The following is a 21130-nucleotide window of genomic DNA, read 5'->3' as shown; positions in this document are numbered from 1 at the left end:
AGAAATAAACGAGATCTCATGTTCTCTTCAGCCAGTCTCCCACAATGACCACATCTCGCAAACTAGAGTGTGACATCACATAACATTGCCACTGACACAGTTAAGATACAGAGCGTTCCCGGCACCACGAGGCTCCCTGCTGCTGATCTATAACCCTCCCCTCCATCCACTGGCAACCACTAATGTATTCTCCATTTCTGTAATTTTATAATTTCAAGAAGGCTATATAAATGGACTTGCATAGTATGTGACCTTTTGAGATTGGGTTTTTTCACTCAGCATAATTTTTTAAAATTATTTTACTTATTTTGAGAGAGAGAGTGCACACACACACACACACACACACACGACAGGAGGAACAGAGGGAGAGAGAGAGAGAATCTCAAGCAGACTCCACACTAAGTGTGGAGTCTGATGTGGGGCCTGATCTCATGACCCTGAGATCATGCCTGGGAGTGAAGTCAAGATTTGGACACTTAACTGACTGAGCCACCCAGACATCCCTCACTCAGCATAATTTTTAGGGACTGCCTTACACACTTCAAAGAGTGAATACAAAATCAAAGCAGATATCTTGTTACCAAGGAGCTTCCCATTTAGAAAAGCTAATGTCACATGCATAAAAAGCTAGAGATGAAAGAAAGCGAGGATATAGTTGAAAAAGCACAAAAAAAGAGTTAAGAGGACCAAGGTTACTTCTAGGCTGGGGGTGGGAAAGCAGGAAATAAGAAAAAAGCTTTATGGATTTCATTTTAAGAGAACAAAGTTAAATTACAAAGTGAGGGTTGAGATTCCCACTGCCCCCAACAAGGTAAGTAATTAGTACAAAATTACCCTTTGCTATGTGTTTGGCAGGCCAGCGAGTAGATGGCCCCTGCTTGGATCCCCCCACTGAATACAGAATATGGAATCACTGAACTTTGAACAACTCCTTCCAATTCTACTCCAGAAAATGTATGTAAGAAAATTCAATGTCTGAACACATTAAGTTCACTCATTCATTAAATACTTTCCGAGCGTCCACTCTGTGTCCAGCACTAGGCACATAGGAGTCCGTAGGGCGGACACAATCCTGCCTGAATGCTCTGCTCTAAGTCAGGGGAGCTTTTCCACCAGCCCCAGAGATTTAGGCCGTCGGTGTAATTAGTGACCCAGCTGTCCAAAATGACCAGAGTGTCAACATGAGAGCAGGACCTCTGCCGCAACCCTCAGCTCTTCAATCCAACTCAAAGGCTAGTCGGGAAGCTAGAAATTAAGGTTGCCCATTCCTGATCTAAACCAGTCAACAGACAGTAGCAAACAAACTGCAATCAAGATTAACGTGAACCCCAGGCACCAATTTTCGAGCACCAAGCAGCAGATATGACATAAGAGGGGAGCTGTAAACATCATTCAGCCTGGTCCACCTTGCTTTCCAAAGACTCATTGTTCCCAGACACGACTGTTCCAGAGTCAGCGGACCACTCTGTTCCTTCACACTTTCTTCTTAGTCTTCTAAAACGGGCAACTGCTTTTTAACTTTGTAGCCATCAACCACCACCGCCTCATATCCGTGCTCCTGCAAGCCATTTTACAACTGGCAATGAAGGATGCAGCTTCACACTGGGGAACAACCTAGAATGTTCTCTGGAAAGCTACAGACACTGTCCCCGAGAGTTGCCGCTGGGGCTTTCACTTGCCCTGGCCCCAGGCCAAGTCCTACCCATACACCTCCTTGAAGCAACTCTATTGAAATCAAGGCAGATAAGCAGCCCACGCAAGACAAAGTCCCCATATCCCCAAATCGTAAGCCGATGCTGAGGCTCTGAACTGCAGCAGCCAAAGCCTGTCATCAATCCCAAAGAGACAACAGGCAGCTTTTGGAACAAGAACCCTCAAACATATGGATTCTTTCAGGTTAGAATATCTTTGCAGCTATTTCCCTTGGAACAGGGGGTGGGGAAAGTACGCATTATTTAAACCATCAAGTGTACCAACACCTCTTTAAAATAACTATCCCACATTATAAGCATTAGTTCTTGAAGCGCGGAGCTACAAAGCCAGGTGGGCCTGACCCGGCTGCAGACAGGAGAGATGTGGGGCACAGTGGGGAGCACGCAGGGCCAGGAGGAGAAAGGGCAGGGGAGCACCAGCAATGTCCAGCACAAGTAAGTGCTTGTGGAAAACACATTGAATCCCACTCACCTGCCTTGCCCGGGATGCAAGTCTGCCCAGAGGAGCCACCCAGCGATGGTAAGATGCACTGGCAGGAAGCCCACACCCACGCCCTCCTCTTTGGGACAGGGAGCATCCGCCGTTTCATTAAGGGCTAGGTAAATAAATTCTGAACTTGTAATTGTAATTGGCTCAGTGGGGAAGAAAAAAGTGTCACTCTATTGTAATTCCCAGCTGGGCACTTTTTTTAAATGCTCAGATGTTGCTTCAATGTTCAGCATACATATTCGATTTCCTTCCCTTAATATTTGTTTGACTTATTCTCCAGCGGGGACTGGGTGCTTTCGAAAGGCTCTGAGAGGTCAAACTTCAGCGTGGCTCCTCTCAGCACCTCTGTGGGCTCCTGGCCGCGCTGGCGGGTCCTCTTTCAGCTCCTGCTGCAGGCGCAGTCTCCCTGGCTCCCGGGGGCCCCGGGTGCAAATGAGTGCAAGCTGGAGATAGGACAGATCTAACGGATGCCTCGGTTTTCCTCCACGCTGAACACAGGGAGCCCGCGGCAACGAGGAACACCCCAGGGAGAGAACGAGAGAGAGAGAGCGAGCTGCTCACCTCTGCCCACAGTCCTCCCCGTATCTCCTAGAGGGAGGCTCTGACTGTACCTTCTGGGTAGGGACACTCACTGGAATGAGTGTCCACTCATTCCAAACCTGGCCCACAACTGTTCTGAAGACAACAGTTTCTATAATGCTCATTCTGTGGGTACATAAGAAAACTAAAAAATGGAAGGAAAGACAGAAAGACATCTTTTTCAATATTCAATAGTGTATGGATATTGCGGACAGGCTCTGGAAAGGTACCATCACTCTTATTCAGATATAATACCCAAGGTTCAAAAAGCTTACAGCCATCTGCTTCTCCAGATACTTAATGAGGAGGGCACAACACAAGTCCTAAGAAACATATAAATCTAAAAAGCTCAGCTTTGGCAAAATGGATCTAGATACACTGGAAAGCTTTAGTGTCAGACCCAGCACAAATGCTGACCCAGAAGAGCTCTGGCAAGGTTTGACTTTGTACATGCCAAAAATGGGCTCGGCTTACTGTGAATCCTAGCGAAGGGGGCCATGTGGACAGCCCATCATTCAGAGAAGAGAGAGAAAGGCTAGAATCTCTCAGTCACTCACTAGATCAGACTCTGCGAAGGCTCAAGGATCTGAGTCAGCCAAGAGGTCAAAGAATGGAAATCTCTGGTACTGGTTCTTTCTGGAGGTTGAGACACTTCCATTAATTAGATTATCCACCCACTCCAGAGATGGCCCTTGCATGTTGAGCCCTCATTTAGGGATGCTCGCTTTTTATTAGTCCTGGCTATGGAAGAACTGAGTTGCTTTGTGCCTTGGGGATGAACCCAAAGGGTAAGCCTGCCTGAGAGCCCATGGCAGGATGAGACAGAGTTCCATGTACCATCAAGAAAAACTTCTCTGAACATTGCTTCTGGATTCCCAACAACCCTGAGCAGATCTTTAGTTGTAGCACCTGGCTTACATCTAGGGAGGAAAGCAAGTCTTTTCCTATCAGAAAGATCAGAGCCAAGAGGCCTGCGAGAATCCATCTTTAGACCCAGTCCAACACTTGTTCTACGTGTTTGCTCCCCGGACCCAGCCTCTGTGGCACTTTCACTGGCAGAAGGCTGGGAGAGACATGAACAGGACAGAGCGTGCCTTTTTTTTGTTTGTTTTGTTTTGTTTTCAGTTATCTGCTGGCTTTTAGAAGAGGTGATTGGGAAGTCTAGACTATGATAGGCTGTTTTCACCTCTTGGCTCGTCTAGCAAGGAGAGAAAAAGTGGGATACTAGACTTGAATCACAGATATTATCATCCCTCTGCTCTCCCTGGATGAGCATATAGGTATCTCTAAATTCTACTAACTCTGGAATTCTCCAATTAGCCAAGCTCCCTCATCACAAAGTAAATGTGAGCTATGGGTAAGCTGGTCTTTTCCTTATCTTTGGTTCTTGAGTCCATCTGAATATGAAGTCTATTGACTTTCCACCTCTATCCTACCTGGCTTTCCCCGTCTTCAGCGTCTGTTGTTTCAAATGCACTTTCTACATACACACACCTTTCTACAAACCTGTATCTTTTTATTGCTATAAGCTTTTCCGCTGGTCCTATATTGCCTGACCAACCTAGCTTCCACTGTTAACCCAAACACAACTTCTGCCGTCCTCCGTCTGCTTCTCACTGCCCCGTGCGACCACACACACCAAGCTCATTCTTCTGTTCATACTTTCCCTCTTGGTTCTTCCTCTATCAGGAGAACGCACTTCGAAATGGTTTTATATTTTCCAGGGAAAAAAGTGGGATATTCTATGCAATTTTGCTTGCCATGATTCATTGAAAAGTATATACTTGCCCTAACCTAGTGAAGTTGTGAACCAAATAATAAAAATTCTCATAATTCATTAGTATCCAAGAGGTTCAGCTGGCGTCTGCCACCTATAGGAAACCCAGGCAGTAAAAGGAAAGCATCAGCCTTTTGTGCGCCTAAAAACACACAGTCGCTCTAAGCCAATTCCCATCCCCACGTGAAGCTCTGATTTTATAACCGGTACTATTAGCCAAGAGCGTTCCACATCTCTCAGGTGAAAAATGTTCAACACTTAAGTGCTACTAATAATTTTTATGGTTGGAAATGAGGATCAAAGTATGAAAGGAAAAATAAATTCACGGGTTCATACACTCAGCCAAGTCCGCCTGGCTCATTTTCTGCCACATGTTTTAAACTCTCTTTAAGGCGGGGGAGGGGAGGAGGAACAAGTTGCATTTTATTTCCCAGCTCTTTAGTTTTGAAGTAAAAGCAGACAGACTTAAAAAAAAAAAATCAAACACTCAAGTAACACTATACTTGGCTACTGCTCCCCCAGGAGTTCCTTGCAAATGAGTATCAAGAACTCAATAGATACTTTCCTGGTAAAATACATAAACAGATAAATAAATTATCCCAGGCTGAAAAGAATTTCCACATCTGGTAGCTCACTAGAGCTTGTCAAACAAGTCAGAAACACGCAGGGCCAGAGAAGAGCATTCTTCAGCTCCTGATTTCAGGGCTGGAGAGGGAACGTAACATTTCCTAAACCCTCTGCCTTCCAACAGGGAATATGACCCACATAAACAGGCAAATGACCCCTGTGTTTTCTCCCAATTAAATAAATAATGATGCCCAGGATTAGGTCTCGAATCTAAATGTCTGTGGGCTCAAACACAGCCACTGGAAGGCAGAAGGTCTCTCCTCTGTGGCCTGGCCTTTCATCCCCGGGCACTTGCTGCGGTGTCCCTTCTGGGGGACAGACAATGTCCATTTCCCACCTTAAAGAAGTAACTGTGCCCCCTGCACTGCGGTTTCCTAAGCAATAAAGCATCAAGTGACAGGATGATCTCGGAGGTCCCTTCACATTCTGATACCACGTTTCTTTTCCACACCGTGAACGGTCACCAGGCCCACAGCGATCCCGGTCCTCTCAGCCTGTCTACAGGCCTCAGGAGACATGACTAACGTCACCTAGTTGAGCTCTAGTAAACCACCTTCTGGAAAGGGGTTCTCGAGTCCACTCTCTCTTACCTCATACACGAGGCGCACAGGAGGGAAGCGTGCAGTCTGTGAGCTCCTCTGGGTCTCTACTCTATGTTCCTTAAGCAGGCCCTGGAGCCCATCACTTTCAAATGGTCTCTGGACGCCGAAGCTTCCACCGCTCTAACGAGAGCGCTGCCCTACCACGCCCTCACGTCTGGGACAACCACGCTGGGGCTCTGCACCCGAGTACATGTTAGGCCTCTGAAGACTCAACAGCTGAACCACGACCCGAATAGGCCTGGGCTCACCATCCTCTCTGCTCTGGTGGTCCTCCATTAAAGGAACGGCTGTGCTCCCCCTTCGAATCCTGACGTGCTGCCGCCCATGGCCTCCCTGCAGCCTGACGATGCGATCCTACCGTGTTTCATGGGGAAGTGAAGGAGGCTGCCACGTCATGGGCACAGAAGTTTGCCACTTCTTCACGTGGAACGACCGCGTACCGTTACCCCTCAGATTCATTACCGCCGAAGGGATTTCGGGAAGTCATCTGCTCAATTCTTTCGTCTCCTGGCAGCACTAGTAAAACCCCTCTAGATACTGGGAAGACTGCTGGCTCCCTCTTTCTGAAAAATTCCCAGAAGGAGGGATACTTCTGTCTCTCCAGATTCCTTCAAAAAATTATTTGGAGCCACAGTGAGAAAGGTCTGTTGCATCGTTTCTCTTTGGTTCTCACATATTAAATATTTAAGCTACTGTTTAAAATTTAAATGAAGATAATGAATTTACCACAGAAATGACAAAGGCCGGGGGGAAGGCAGAAATAACAAGAAATGGACATGCCTATTTTGGAGAAGAACAAGCTGGGGGACATGTTGATTACATTCAAATTAAAAGTTCAACTACAGAGAACAAACTGGTGGTGACCAGAGAGGAGGTGGCTGGGGCTGGGAGTGGGGGGGAGATAGGTGATGGGGATATTAAGGAGTGCTCGGTATTTTATGGAAGTGTGGAACGACTGACTATACTATACATCTGAAAATAATATTTCACTGTGTGTTAGCTAACTGGAATTAAAATATAACCTTTAAAATTTTTAAAAATTAAATTAAAAGTGCCAAGATAACTAATCGTATCTAGATGACCTCTCGAGATCATTAAATCTGTAACTGCAGAATGTAAACTCTTTTTAGGTGCACACAGAACATTTACCAAAACGGACCTTTTCACTGGATTGTAGAGGCAGTAAATTTCAAAACAATGAAGCCATATGGATTATCAGGGTAGAATCAAATCAGAAATTAATTGGAAAAAAAAACGATAACTTTAAAAACTGGCAAAAGTAAGCAATATACTTTTATATAACTATGGGTCAAAGAAGATATTACAGTGGAAATTAGAAAATATTTTAAACTTAAGGATAATAAAAATATGACAAATCAAGACTTGGGAATATACCAAAAGCAGTAATTACTAAGAAATTTACAGCTTTAAATGCATACACTGGAAAAATAAATATTGAGATCAATGATCTAAATCATCAAGTTGAAAGACTAGGAAAATAATGACAACTCAAACTCATGAACGTAGAGGAAGAAACTAATCAGGGAAAGTTAATGAAGGACCAAGCAAACTGACAATAATGAAGAATCAACAAGATCATAGGCTGACTCTCTACAAAGATTATGGCACTGCTATACCTCTAACAGCACTGACCAAGACACTGAGTGAAAACAACATGACCAATACCAGGAGTGAAAAAGAGACCATCATTCCAGATCCTCTAGACCTGAAACAACAGTAAGATAATATCCTGACTGACTTTATAGCAATACGTTTTATAGCTCAAATGAAATGAAGAGATTCCCTGAAAAACCCAAGATCTCAAAATGAACACGAGAAGAAAAAGGAAGTCTGAATAGTGCCAGAGCCATCAAAGACACTGACTGGGTCTGTGAGGAACGTGCTGGAGTGCTGGCGGAGAGCAAAGGGAACACAGAATCAACGGGCAAGAGTAAAGTTAGAAATTACATCAACTCTGGTCTCACCCCAGGGGACAGGCGCAGAGACTACAGCAGTCTCTTCTGACTCAAGCAAACTCAAGCATCTTTTCCTTGCCCTGTGTGCCTGCCATGTGCTACATGCTGTGTGTGTGTTTCAATTTATTAGTCTCTTGATTATATGCATTCCTGTCACAACTTCTTCAGTTTACACAATGTACATAAATTTATACAATTTACTTCTCGGATGTCTATGGTTTATTTATTTTCTTGAACCTGTGAATGCAATGTCCTTTGCCAAATTCTGGAAGTTTTCAGGCATTATTTCTTCAAGTATTTTTTCAGCACCACTTTCTTTCACTTCTCCTTCTGAGACTCTGATGACACAAATGTATCTTTTGTGATTGTCCCACAGATTCTTGAGACTCTGTTCATTTTTTTTTTTCAATCTACTTTCTCTCTGTTGTTTGGATTGGATAATTTCTATTGATTCATCCTCAAGTTCATTAATTCTTTCCCATTATCTCCATTCACCCTCTGAGCCCATCAGTAAATTTTAAATTTCATTTTCTATAATTTTCAGTTCTGTAATTTCCAGCTGGTTGTCCTTTGTATATGTTTCTTTGCTGAGACTTTCTATTTTCCATTTGTTTCAACGGTGCTCATTAATTGCCTATCAGAGGATCTTTTAGGATCGTGGTTTTAAAACCCTTGTCAAATAATTCCAGCATCTGTGTCATCTTGGTGTTGGCATCTGTGTTTTTTTCCTCACAAAACTGCAATTTTCCAGATTTTTGGTATGACAAGTAATTTTGGATTGTATCTTGAACATTTTGATTATTACATTTGAATAATATGAGACTCCGTTCCTTTTAAATTTCCCTATTTGAGCAGGGAGTTTAGGTTCAAAAATATATGTCCTCACCAACCTTTGTGGGCTGTAGACTGAATAACAATTCAGTTTTCAAAGACTTGGTAGTGCTCTTCTGGTCTACCCACCTTGTGTGGTATCCGGAGGCTAATTTTTGAAACCTGGTTGGTATTCTACACCACTATTTTCTTATTTCTCACAACTTTTGCTGTGTTGATTCTACTTAGTTCCATCCATGGGCTGCTTTGCAAGGAGAGGCTAGAGTGCCCCCCCAGGACTTCAACATGCATTTAAATAATCCCATTCTCAGCTCACTCTCACTCTGGGAAGGATAAGGCTGACTTGCTGCAGGCTGGGGATGGTGGACAGAACACCTGCTCCATAGTCTCTGCACCTGTTCATGCAGGGGGAGGATGGCCAGCAGGGCTCTGCACGACAACCTCCACAGACACAGCACCTACTTGGCAGGGCTATGAATGGTTTTTTCATGGCAACTGCATGGAGCCGAGTGGATACAGTAAAAAGGGCTGCATCACAGGGCTGCCCTCTTCCCAGTCCTCTGGCAAGAGAAAGTGGGTTTTTCTTGTTGTTGTTGTTTTCTGTTTGTTTCTATCTGTTACGTTTTTATCTATATGTTATGGCCTTCCTTGCACTGAGGCTGGGGTTCTACAGTAGGATGGTAAGGAGAGAGACAGGGAGAAATGAGAAGAAGGGAAGGAACCAAGGAAACTCATTGCTGGGGCATCCCTCAGGTCCTGAGGGCCCTTGCCAGCCTGACTTCTTTCTCCAGGAATAGGGTAAAATGTGCTTATGCAATCTCATCTAGGATTGGAAGTCTATCATTCATTCACTAAGTTATAGAACACTTAAGTAGACTTGTGACTAAAGAAGGACTTAGTAATTACCTAGAAATTTGATATGAACATTGGGACTTTGTGTCTCCCATTTCTGAGCAAAGAATGAGAGGTCTTTCTATGTGTGAAGGACAGGTCATATTCTTAGTGAAAGAATAAGGTTGTTATTATTGCTCTAAGGAAGTTCAAACATGTGTACAAGGGTGTGCATGGACACTGAGTAAGTAAAGGTGGGTAGGCTGTGCTAGTTAGTAAGCTGTTGTCTTGAAGCCCCAACTCCTCCTAAATTCTGTTTTGTGATCCTGGGGCTGAGACTGCAAAAAATATCTCATTTTTGCCAGGTTCTGTCAGTAGGGGGACACCAGGGAGAGACTGGAGAACTGGAGAAATGAAGAAGGGAATTACTTCCCAGCTTGCCTGCTTTTCCCAGCAGTGTGGCATTTCACACCAACAGGAGGTGGTTCTAGGTTCTTCCAGCATGCCAGAACCAGTCTCATCTGGACCCTCGGAACTACTAGCAGAAACCAACCAGTGGTCCCCCACGAAGGTCTAAGGCCCACCGCTGGGAAAGAGGAAGGACTCTCTTCTAAGCCTGTAGGTTCCAATGACCCCAGCCACTTCCCTCCTTTCCTTTATTCCTTGAGTCCTGCAGTCATCATCTCGTGACACTTTCAGGGTTCCCTTTTGCTCTCTCAAGCTCTCTGATACCTTGTATTAGAAAATTTCATATATTAAGTCCATTCTATTGGAACAACTTTTACGGACTCTATTTTCCTGATATGGATTCTTGTTTGTGAATATGAGAATAATAAGAAAATGTTCAGGTGTTTTTATCTTCACCACAGACAGATTTCAACAATTGGGTTTGAGTGGTACACAGCTAATAATAAGAATAAATAATGATTATTATAATTCCATATAATTGGTTTTCTCTGTAAGCTCAGGTATATAATGACATTTTTATAAGTGACGTGGTACAGTGAAAATACCACTAAAATGAATTTAAGCCGTATGTGCCACCTGCTAACTGGATGGCACTGGGCACATCACTTTTGGGCTTCACGTGGCTTATGGATAGGCCTCACCTGTAACTAAAAGTGAGCAAGATAGAGTATCTCTAATTTTCTTTCCAACCTAAAACTATGACTTTATTCCCAAGAAATCACCAGTAAAACCACCTGGGCCTGGAGTTTTCTTTATAGGAAGATTTTGATAACCTCAGTTTTTTTAATAGAAAATTATATAATTCTATTCAATTTTATGCTAAGTTATAATCTTCAAAAGAATTCTTACTCTCATGAAATTTTAATAATATTCTCATTATTCTTTTAATGTCTGTAGGATCTATAATAGCAATCCTTCTTTAATTCCTTTTTATTCACAACAATGATAATTTATGTTCTCTTTTTTTGAGGGTTCTGGCTAGGGGTTTTATCAATTTTGTTAATATTTCCCAAAGTCAATTTTTGGATCTGTTAACTTTCTGTTTTCTACTTCACTGACTTTCTTAGCACTTATCTTTGTTCTTTCCTTTTACTTGCTTTGGGTATAATTTATTCTTCTTTTTCTAAGTCCTTAGAGGAGAACAAACTTTTTAGGTAATTGCTTTTAGACCTTTCTTCTTTCCTAATACAAGCATTTAATGCTATAAGTTTCCTCTAATAACTTTAGTTGCATCCCACAATTTTTTCAGCTTTGAAATTCACTTACAATAAAATCACCAATTTTAAGTATGTTTTGACAACTGTACAGAGTCATAAAAATACCATCACAATCAGAGGCTAGAACATTTCCACTGTCTGAGAAGTTCCTTTCTATTCTTCTGTTGTCAATCCCACACCCTACTCCTGGCAATATAGTTCCTCCTACTCTAGAATTTCATATACATGGACACACACAAGAAGTACTCTTTTGCATCTGCCTTCATTCACTTGGCATAATGATTTTGGATTTTTCCATGTTGCTCCAGATATCAGTAGTTCATTTCTCTTTCTTGCTGAGTAGTATTCCATTGCATACATATTCCACACTTTATTCTTCCATTTACCAGCTGACATATACAGTTCTGGATCTTATGAATAAGGCTATGAATAATGAGTACAAGTTTCTGTGTACAGTTGTACATTTTTAACTACTTTCGGAAGCTGCATCATATGTAAAGTAGATGTCTAGCTTCATGAGAAACTGAATTGTTTTCCAAATCAGTTGTATCATTTCACATTTTTACCAATAACATACAAGAATTCTAGTGGGTCCACAGCCTTATCAACATGTGGTACTGTCAGTTTTTTAAATTTTATTTAGTCATTCTAGGGGGTATGTCTTGGTAACTTTTTGTGCTCTTATTTTAGAATTGCCCTAATGATCATGATGTGGAGAATTTTTTCATATGTCACTTTATCTCTACATATCTTCTTCTGTGAAACTGCTCAAATCTTTTGCCCATTTTTTTTTTTAATTAACTTCTTTGTTTTCTTCTTACTGAGTTGGGAGAGTTCTTTACATATTTTGGATACAAGATTTTTTTTTTTTAAAGATTTATTTATTTGAGAGAGATAGAGCGAGGGAAGGGGCAAAGGGAGAGAATCTCAAGCAGATTTCCCACTGAGCAAGAAGCCCAACATGGGGCTCAATCCCAGGACCCTGAGATCATGACCTGAGCTGGAACTAAGAGCTAGACACTCAAGCAACTGAACCAGGGAGGCAGCCCAGCTAAAAGTTCTTTATCACATATATGTTCCAAAAATATTTTTCCCAAAAAAGTGTCTCTGCAAATATTGTTAATTTTGAAGTCCAACTTATCTATTCTTTTATAAGTCATCTACTTGTTTCCTCTTTCAGTATCATTGCTTAGCCTAGACACATTACGGTTTTCTCTGTTTTCTTCAAGAAGTTTTAAAATTTCCATTCTTAGGACCAGTTAAACTTTTATATACAGTGTGAGGTGAGGGGCATGATTTTTTTTTCTTTGACATAAGGCTATCACATTGTTCCAGCATCACTTAGTGAAAAAGACTGTCCCATCTCTATTGAACAGACTTAGGTCCTTTGTTGAAAATCAGTTGACCGTACATGTGTGTTCTATTTCTGGACTCTTTATTCTGTCTCATTGATGTATATGTCTAAGTTGACAACAATACCACAGTGTCTTGATTACTGTAGCTTTACAGTAATTCTTAAAATAAGGGAGTCCTGAAACTTTGCTCTGCTTTCCCAAAATTGCTTTGGCTATTTTTCAGGTTTCAATTTTAGAACAAGCTCGTCAATTTCAATTCAATTGAAAAAAAAAAAAAAAAAAAAGCCTTCTGGGATTTTGAGTGGGACCGCTCCCAATCTGCAGAAGAATATGGGGAGCACTCACACCTTCCTCACAGTTAAGTCTCTGGATGGATTCATATGCTACATCTTTCCATTATGCAGTTGCTCTCCAATTTCTCTCTGCAACATTTTGTGGTTTTCATTGAACATATATGGCACCCATTTCATTCCATTTTTCAAGCATTTCATTTTTTATATGCTTTTGCATGAAGATAATTTTTTATAGCTTTTTGGAAATGTAGCTGACATACAATAAACTGAATCTATCTACAATGCATACTTTTATATGTTTTGACATCTGTATATACCAGTAAAATCATCATTCCGGTTAAGAAAATGAACATATCCATTTCCCCTACAAGGTTTTTTTTTTTTTTTTTTTTTTGTCCCTTTGTTATTCTTCCCTCTTGCCCTTCACAGCTTTACCCTCCCCACTCCTATGCCAGGCAACCACTGATCTTTCAATCACTAAACATTAGTTTGCATTTTCTAGGATTTTATGTAAATAGAATCATAAAATATGTTTTCATCTTGCTTCAATCACTCAGCATAATTATTTTTAAATACATACATGTTTTTGTATGTCTCTACACCTTATTCATTATTTATTACTGAGTAGTATTCTATTGTATAGATTTATTTATTTATTTATTTATTTGACAAAGAGATCACAAGTAGGCAGAGAGGCAGGCGGGTGGGGGGAAGCAGGCTCCCTGCTGAGGAGACAGCCCAATGCGGGGCTCGATCCCAGGACCCTGAGATGACCTGAGCCAAAGGTAGAGGCTTAACCCAGTGAGCCACCCAGGTGCCCCTCTATTGTATAGACAAACCAGGATTATTCATTTAAATCTGATAGATACTGAGTGTTTTTCCTCCCGTTTCCAGCTACCACAAATAAAAACTGCTACAAATATTGTGTACAAGTATATGTGTATCCATATGCTCTTACTTCTCCAGGGTAAATCTCTATGAGAAGAATGGTAGTGTCACATGGTAGATGTATGCTTAACATTTTTAAACTCTAAACCTGTTTTCTAAAATGGTTGGATCCAGATTATAGACCACAGGAAAGCAGACAGGCAGAAAGGCCAGAATAACTTGTTTCATGTCTTTCACATGCATGCTGGTAATAGAGATTTGTTTATTGATCAAATATTACTGAGTAACTGCTAAAAGGAATGAATGGGGTTGGGCACAGAGGATAGAGCCATGAATAAGCCATGGTTCCTGCCCCTACAGGCTTCCATTCTAGAAGAAAAACAGACACCAAACAATATACTTCATAATTAATTATGTGCTCACAAGAGCTATAGAGTGCTCTGAACCTAACCTAGTCTAGTGACTCTGAAAGCTTCTTTGAGATAATGACGTTCGAGGAGAACGCTGAAGAATGAATAGCAATTCACTAGATAGATATAATCCCAACACACTTGCTAAACACAGGAAAGTGGCTCTGGGTTCCAACACAACTCCCTGAGGACATACATTTTTGTTAACAGATTTATTTATTCACCTAATCAGTCAAGCTTGCTCCCAATCCCCACATGAAATAATCCTAGGCTTTGGCATAAAAAACAGGATTTGGGAACACCATTACCTTCTGTCTTCTGACTCAACACAAAAGTGGGTACCCTCTCTAGAACAGAAATATCCCCTGTGAAGAACGGAAACAACAAACCACCTTCTACCATGAACCAGGGTAGACTCATGAGGGGAATAACAAGACCGAGCCTAGCAGGCGCCACCGTAGCAGCCGCTGACGGGGCGTCGTGTAAAGTGCAGAGCACACTGCCCACCGCGCAGGAGGGGCAGCTCCTGAGTTTTCCTTCTCTGCGGGAGGCACTGTGTAACGTTCTAACGTGCGTGATGACCTAATGCAGTCAGGACCATTACTGCCGTTTCATGTTCAAGTACACTACCGTCCAGAAAGATGAAATAACCTGTCCTTGGTCATTAACTGGTCAGTGAAACGGCAGAAATTTGGGCCCAGAGCCTTTCCAACTCTGCCCATTTTATTAATGACTATGCAAGAAATAACTTCTACAGAATTACCCTAAAGTACCAACAGCAGGGATGCCTGAGAAACCTTAACATCAAGATAATTCCATGAGAGATGACTGATATGCTCGTGGCTCTTCCTGAGAGTTTTATGAACCTGTGGTCTCTGACAGGGTAAAACCCTCCGGGCTGACGGTACGGTGCAGACACAATGGGATCTCCATTCCAACTCTCCCACTCATTAGCTGTGTGACTGCACCTAACCTTGTTTCATCTTAGTGAAGAATGAGAAACAATAATCACGTTGCAGGTTTGGGAGAAGATCGTAAGTCATGTCTGTAAACGTCCAGAATATTCACTGGAATATGGAGGGCAGTTATGAAAGTTTTCCTTCTACGGCATCTTGGGAAGATTCCGATTAATGGGGACAAGGCTTTTCCTGCCTGCCACTTCTCTGATATACGGTTATTTCCTTTGAGGTGATGTGGAATCAAACACAGAGCAACAGAGGAAAGAGGGGAAGAGGCCTGAGACAAACCCAAGACTGACAGAAATCCCAGGTTTTAATACACGTGAGATCTCATGATCTCATTTCAAGGTCAAAAGGAATACATTCATTAGGCTACCTTTCTTTCACTAGATTTCATTTAGCCCAACTGAAAACACTGAAGAGGGAGCACTCTCTCTGTCTTGGCTAGATCGTTCCCAATGTTCCCTTTTTCCACTTCCCTTTTGCCACAAAAATAAACATGTAAGTATGGTCTGAAGCCACTATATGCAAGAAAGAGAGAAAACACTGGCAGAAGCAGTGGTCTTTCTGCCAAGAGCTGGCTAGAGAAACGAGTAATTTGCTTTTTTAAAAAATGGGAATAAGAGTGCTAAAAGTCATCTAATGCCCTACATGTGATTATGTAAAAGACATCTCTGTGAACAAGAATAAACCCAGAAAGATGATACATATTTTATTAGCCACTCACACCTCTCACTGGCCAGTAACTATAGCAACCAAGTGTGTTGCACGTCTGGCTCTTCTACAACAATTTCTTTTACACTCAAATGGAGCTGCATAAAAAAGCACCATTTTTAACTTAAGGGTTAGAAAATAAATTTCTCCTTTTTTTCTGAGCTTTGTTTATTTGAGAGACAGAAAGAGAGTGCACAGGGGGAGGAGCAAAGGGACAGGGAAGACTTTTCCAGCAGGCACCCAGCTGAGCACAGAGCCCAACGCGAGGCGCAAGGCTCGATCCCACGACCCTGAGATCATGACCTGAGCGGAAACCAAGAGCTGGACGCTCAACCAACAAAGCCACCCAGGCGCCCCAGAAAATAAATTTCTGCAATAAATATAGGAATACACAATCCATATTCATTTAGTAAAGTCTGAGTACAAATGGCTTCATCTAATTCAACTTCATGACTTTTTAGAACCTTAAATTCAGCAAACTCTGAGTCAGCGAGAAAAGACAGCTGCCTCCCTCTCACAGGCAGGACGAGGGCAGGGGACAGATCTCACCACTTTCCCTGTGCCGGCTGTGGCTAACTGAGGCCAGCTCTCTGTCTTGCTCGGGTCCGATGTCACTGGCCAACCCCCACCCCTTCCCCCACCCCCCAGCCACAGGCCTCTGCCCGCGCCACCATGCGTCTCCCCGCATCCTCCCTGACATGGAGCTCATCAATTGCAACCGCTTTTCACCAGGCCTCGGCTCTGGCACTTTCCCCTGGGGAGACCTTTACTGGTCTCCATACTTAACCCCTGAACCCAGCCTAATCCATCAGCCGCACAGAATGAACCGTGAGAGAAAATGTTTCTCCCCAAAGACAGGCCGCCAGCCTCTCCACTTAAGCCTCGGAAAGCAGCCGTCCACAGGGTCTGCTTTCTGCGTGTCACATCGCCAGCCCGTGGGCTCACTGATGTTTTATCGCTGCCGCGCCCAGCTGCCCCAGGCCGGGACGCGCTCCTCAAGGGGACATCATTAAGTGCTCATCTGTCACGAGCTAGAGATGCTCTTTGGAAAACATGCCCGGACTCTCCTTGGGAGCCCCCGACCATGGCTGGAGGGCACGGGTGTCATCCCGGAAAAGGGTTCCCCCAAAGTTTTAAGGGACAGCTTCATAGCGCGCACTCCTGCCCCGCTTTTAGACTCCGCTGGGCTTGCGGGATTATGACCTTAGAGACTGAAGCAGAACACTCCGGGTCAGGAAGGACCGGCGACACTGGGCGAGCAGCAGCGGCTGTGAGCATGGACGGCTAAAGCGTCCCTACCTCATAGCCGAACTGCAGCTCGTCCGACGTGAGCATGATGATGTCGTCGTCGATGGCCAGGACCGCCTCCGTCTCGATTTCGTCATAGGGGAAGAAGCGGTTACTCAGCTTGTTTTCGGCTGTCCTCACGACTTTCAGCGGGACCCGGATCTTGGGCCAGAGAGAATCTGGGGCAGGAAAGACAGGCATGGGTGACTCTTCTGTGAGGAGACGATGGGGTAAAAGCACCATAACACGAGACGGAACTTACTTCTGCAGCTGCCATCAAACCTCCACGTACAACCGTCAGAGGGCGAGTCCTCACAAAAGCACGGTTACAAAAACCTGAAGTATTTCTGTCCTCTCCAGGTCCTTGCAACACTTCTAATTCTCAATACTGTCTTAACCAGAGGTACGAATGGCTTCAACTCACAACTGAGAGACGGAGAAGCCAAAAGGACTCGCCCAATATCACAACAACGAGGGATGGAGTCCGCACTATCCCAGTGTCAGGCCCATGGTGTCGTGTCAGAACTTGGCCACCTCCCCAAACTACCTACAGTGAGGGACACCAGAGCTCAAGGCATGCCTCCACCCTGCTGGCAGATACAAAGCACGTACGTGTTCTAGATGTCTGCCCGTGTGCCCCCTCCACCATGCAATTGCCAACAGACACCAAGCTGCTCAAATCCACCCTGCGAAAATGGTTTCCCTGAACGACGTAGGTTTCTTGACGTTATCCCCTGGACAGCCCCTTCCCTCTGATCCACTGGGTTTGGTTTCTCATCCTGAACAATTTACAGAGTAAATATCAAGTTTCTAGGTCTAATTATGTGGGATTTTCTGGTATACTGAAGAAACACCAACCCATGACTTGTCTTACATTTTTTTCCCATTCTACTTTGAAATGATTGAAGCGATTCAACCACAGGTTCCTTATTTTAAAATGTTGCATTTAGCATAGCATGAAATTAGTACCTCTTTGGTGCACTACCCTGTCCATAGGCCTCAGGGCTCTTTACAGAGGGTCCTTTGTTCTTCACACAACATTTGTCAAATGACAAAAGGAAAGCTAGGTATCAGACTGCTTCCAAAAAGCCCATCGTGTAATTGTGGAAAGATCTAGCATGTGTGAGTCTTGAAGCCCCAAATGCCTGTGGCCGTTCCAAGGTCACCATACTGAAGACAAGGATGGCGACGGGGGGTCAGAAGGGAAAAGGCTGTCTGCACTGCCCGCGGGTGAAATACCTTCCTTCTGTATGTTGTACAGTGTGTCCATGGGACACGTTGTGGGGACACCAGCAGGGTCCTGGAAGAAGCCTGTGTAAGACAGGCCCTGTAATTAGGGAAGAAATTCAGTCTTAAATAAGCACAGAGCCTAAAAAAACCAGTCAACTCCAAAAGAAGCATGTTTGGGAAAAAGAACGGAACTGAACACCAAAGAAATGATCCTAGGGGCCTTTGCCTCTTAATCAATAACAGTAGTTAATTATAGTTTCATCCCTGGCCCAAAAGCACATAATCAATAAAGAGCTTTGGAATAAATGGATGGGAACACACTTGAGAGAGTGAAGACCTGCATCCCACTTTACCTGTAGGGTGTCAGCAAGTCCTTCTCACTGTCTTCTAAAAATAAGTGGGGGAGGGAGGACACCTTTACTAAGCAATAGTATATGCCACACACTTCACAGATGCAATGTTATCCAATCCTCCCGAAAACCCCCGCAGCAGAAATTATTTACAAGGCTCAGAGAGATTAAGTAATTTGGCAGGGGTTACAGAGCTACTAAGTGATAAGGTAAGTGATTGAATCTAAGTCTGTGTAGCATCAAAGACCAAACAGAACATGTACCATCTACTGCAGTATGAAAACCTCATGCTTCTCGAGATCTGGGATAAAATAATGAAACTCAATGTGTGTTCTCCAACAATCATCCTTATGCTTGTTGGCTTCCTGCTCCCTCTTCCAGATAAATTAAACCCTTGCCATAAATCTACTGTCCAAATCCTTATGAAACATGACTTTTAATATCTAAAATAGCTCTATCTACTAGACCACCAGTTCTCAAAATTTTGGTGTCAAGATTTCTATATTCTCTTAAAAATTGTTGAGAATTATGGAGGGGATGTATTGCATGGAGCACTGGGTGTGGTGCATAAACAATGAATTTTGGAACACTGAAAAAAATTAAATTAAATTTTAAAAAATTGTTAAGAACCCCAAAGAAGCTTTCTGTCACACTCACACACACACACACACACACACACACACACACACAATTAGTATAAGAGATTAAAACTGAGGAAATTTTAAAACAGAAGAATACACAAGTGCACATCCCACTAGCCATTTATCCCATGTCATGCAGCCTCAGAAAAACTCCTCTGCCTCCTTGCAAAAGAATAAAGAACGGGAAATGGAAGTGACTTGGTATTACTATGGAAATAATTTCAACCTCATACATCCCCTGAAAGGCTCTCATGGATGTCCAGGGGTCCCTAGACCACACTCTGAAAGGCTCTGTGTTCCGATTTGGGGATGGTAAGATGGGGAAAGTTCAAACAAGTTGAAAAGGAGTTTGGGAGGAATTCCAAGGACAGTACAGATACTTGAATCCAGGATTTCCACAGAATGTTTAAGAAGACTAACGGTTCCAGTTGTCCATGCACTGCCTCCCCACGTCAACGTCACCCTTCACTGCCTGGTTTCTCATGCTGGAACTAGATCCTGTAAACACTTCCCCTCTGCCCACCAGCTTGATGTTAGGCTCTGTCAGTAGAGGGTTCTGGAGGGACACTTTGGAAGGAAGGGGGCTTTTCTTCCTGGTTCGGGCGCGCCTCTTTAACTTGTTGCTCCTTCTGTACTTGACCAGAAGATAAGCATGCAGGGGCACTTCCCTCCAGCAAGCTAAGTGGCATTCCTGGGGACATCTCTGCAACAGGTTCTACAGACACCTCCAAGAGCAACTCGGCTGAGGTCCCCCCCGTGGGTGGTTCCCAGGGAGCTTCACCAAAGCCCGCCATTTCCCAGCAAGTTCAAGAACATACCCAGTGGTTTCCCATTGAATTTCATGGGTACTGAAGGGGTCGGGAAGTTTCTTGTTTGCCAGACTTGGCCTGTGGCACCTCAGCAAACCTCACCGTGCAGTAGGCTACAGTCACATGCTATCAAACAAAGTCGGAGTCTCAGAGCTAGCCGGGGAAGGGACTCTCCCAAATTTGTTTCCTACTTTCTTTACAGTTTTTACCTCTAGTCACCAATTATCTGTTACTAGTTCATCATTCTTTATATTAAACTTCTCCTATTCAAGTTACTGTGTGGTTTCTCTCTCTTACCTGGGCCTTGACTAATACACAGGATATCAGGAGGGCTATCAGATGAAAGGGGAACTATTCTCTCCAACCTCTAAAGTTAGAACCATGACCAACGGCTGGGTGAAAGTTATAGGGCAACCAACTTAGACTTCAAATTGGTAAGAATCTTCTGATGGGGGGCGCCTGGCTGGCTCGGTCAGAGAAGCATGCGACTCTGGATCTCAGAGTCATGAGTTCGAGCCCCACACTGGGTTTAGAGATAAAATAAATGAAGTGGGGTGACTGGGTGGCTCAGTTTCTTGAGTGACTGACTCTTGATTGTGGCTCCGGTCATGATTTCAGGGTTCCAGGATCAAGCACAGGCTCCATGCTCAGTGTGGAGTCTGCTTGAGGATTCTCTCTCTCTTTCCCTCCCTCTGCCCCTCAACCCTGCTTGCGCACACATTCTCTTTCTCTCTCAAATAAATAAACCTTTGAAAATAAATAAATACATTTAAAAAAGAAACTTCTGATGGAAAAACTGAGATAAAATGAAATGATGAACTGCCTTGAGCAATATAATGTGTGTTTTTACTTGAAATGTACTATTAGGTACTATTAGGTCAGATTTCTACTTGACATCAAATGAGACCAAACAAGATGCCTCTGAGGTCCAGGATTTCGTGAGGCAGTTATCTATCAGAAAGAACAGTCTTTGGGAAGACCTCTGCATCTCAGGTGTAGCCCTTACCAGCCACGGTGTCTTGAACAAGTCAGTCACTTTCAACCTATTCCTTCCACTATAAAGACAGAATAACGACTCTGCCCT

The 21130-nt window shown here is 43.3% G+C and overlaps 1 protein-coding gene across 1 annotated transcript in view; it reads right to left on the bottom strand.

Moving 5' to 3' along the window:
- Positions 1-21130, bottom strand: part of EXT2 (exostosin glycosyltransferase 2) — a 140335-nt gene that overhangs the window by 20649 nt on the left and 98556 nt on the right. The window contains exon 10 of the mRNA XM_059140388.1: positions 17029-17195. Coding sequence (XP_058996371.1) covers positions 17029-17195 — 167 coding nt within the window. The remainder of the gene's footprint in view (positions 1-17028; positions 17196-21130) is intronic.

The sequence above is a fragment of the Mustela lutreola genome, chromosome 1 (genome assembly GCF_030435805.1).
Source record: "Mustela lutreola isolate mMusLut2 chromosome 1, mMusLut2.pri, whole genome shotgun sequence".
NCBI lineage: Eukaryota > Metazoa > Chordata > Mammalia > Carnivora > Mustelidae > Mustela > Mustela lutreola.
Note: the sequence above shows the minus strand (reverse complement) of the source record. Positions and strands in the feature narration are given on the sequence as shown.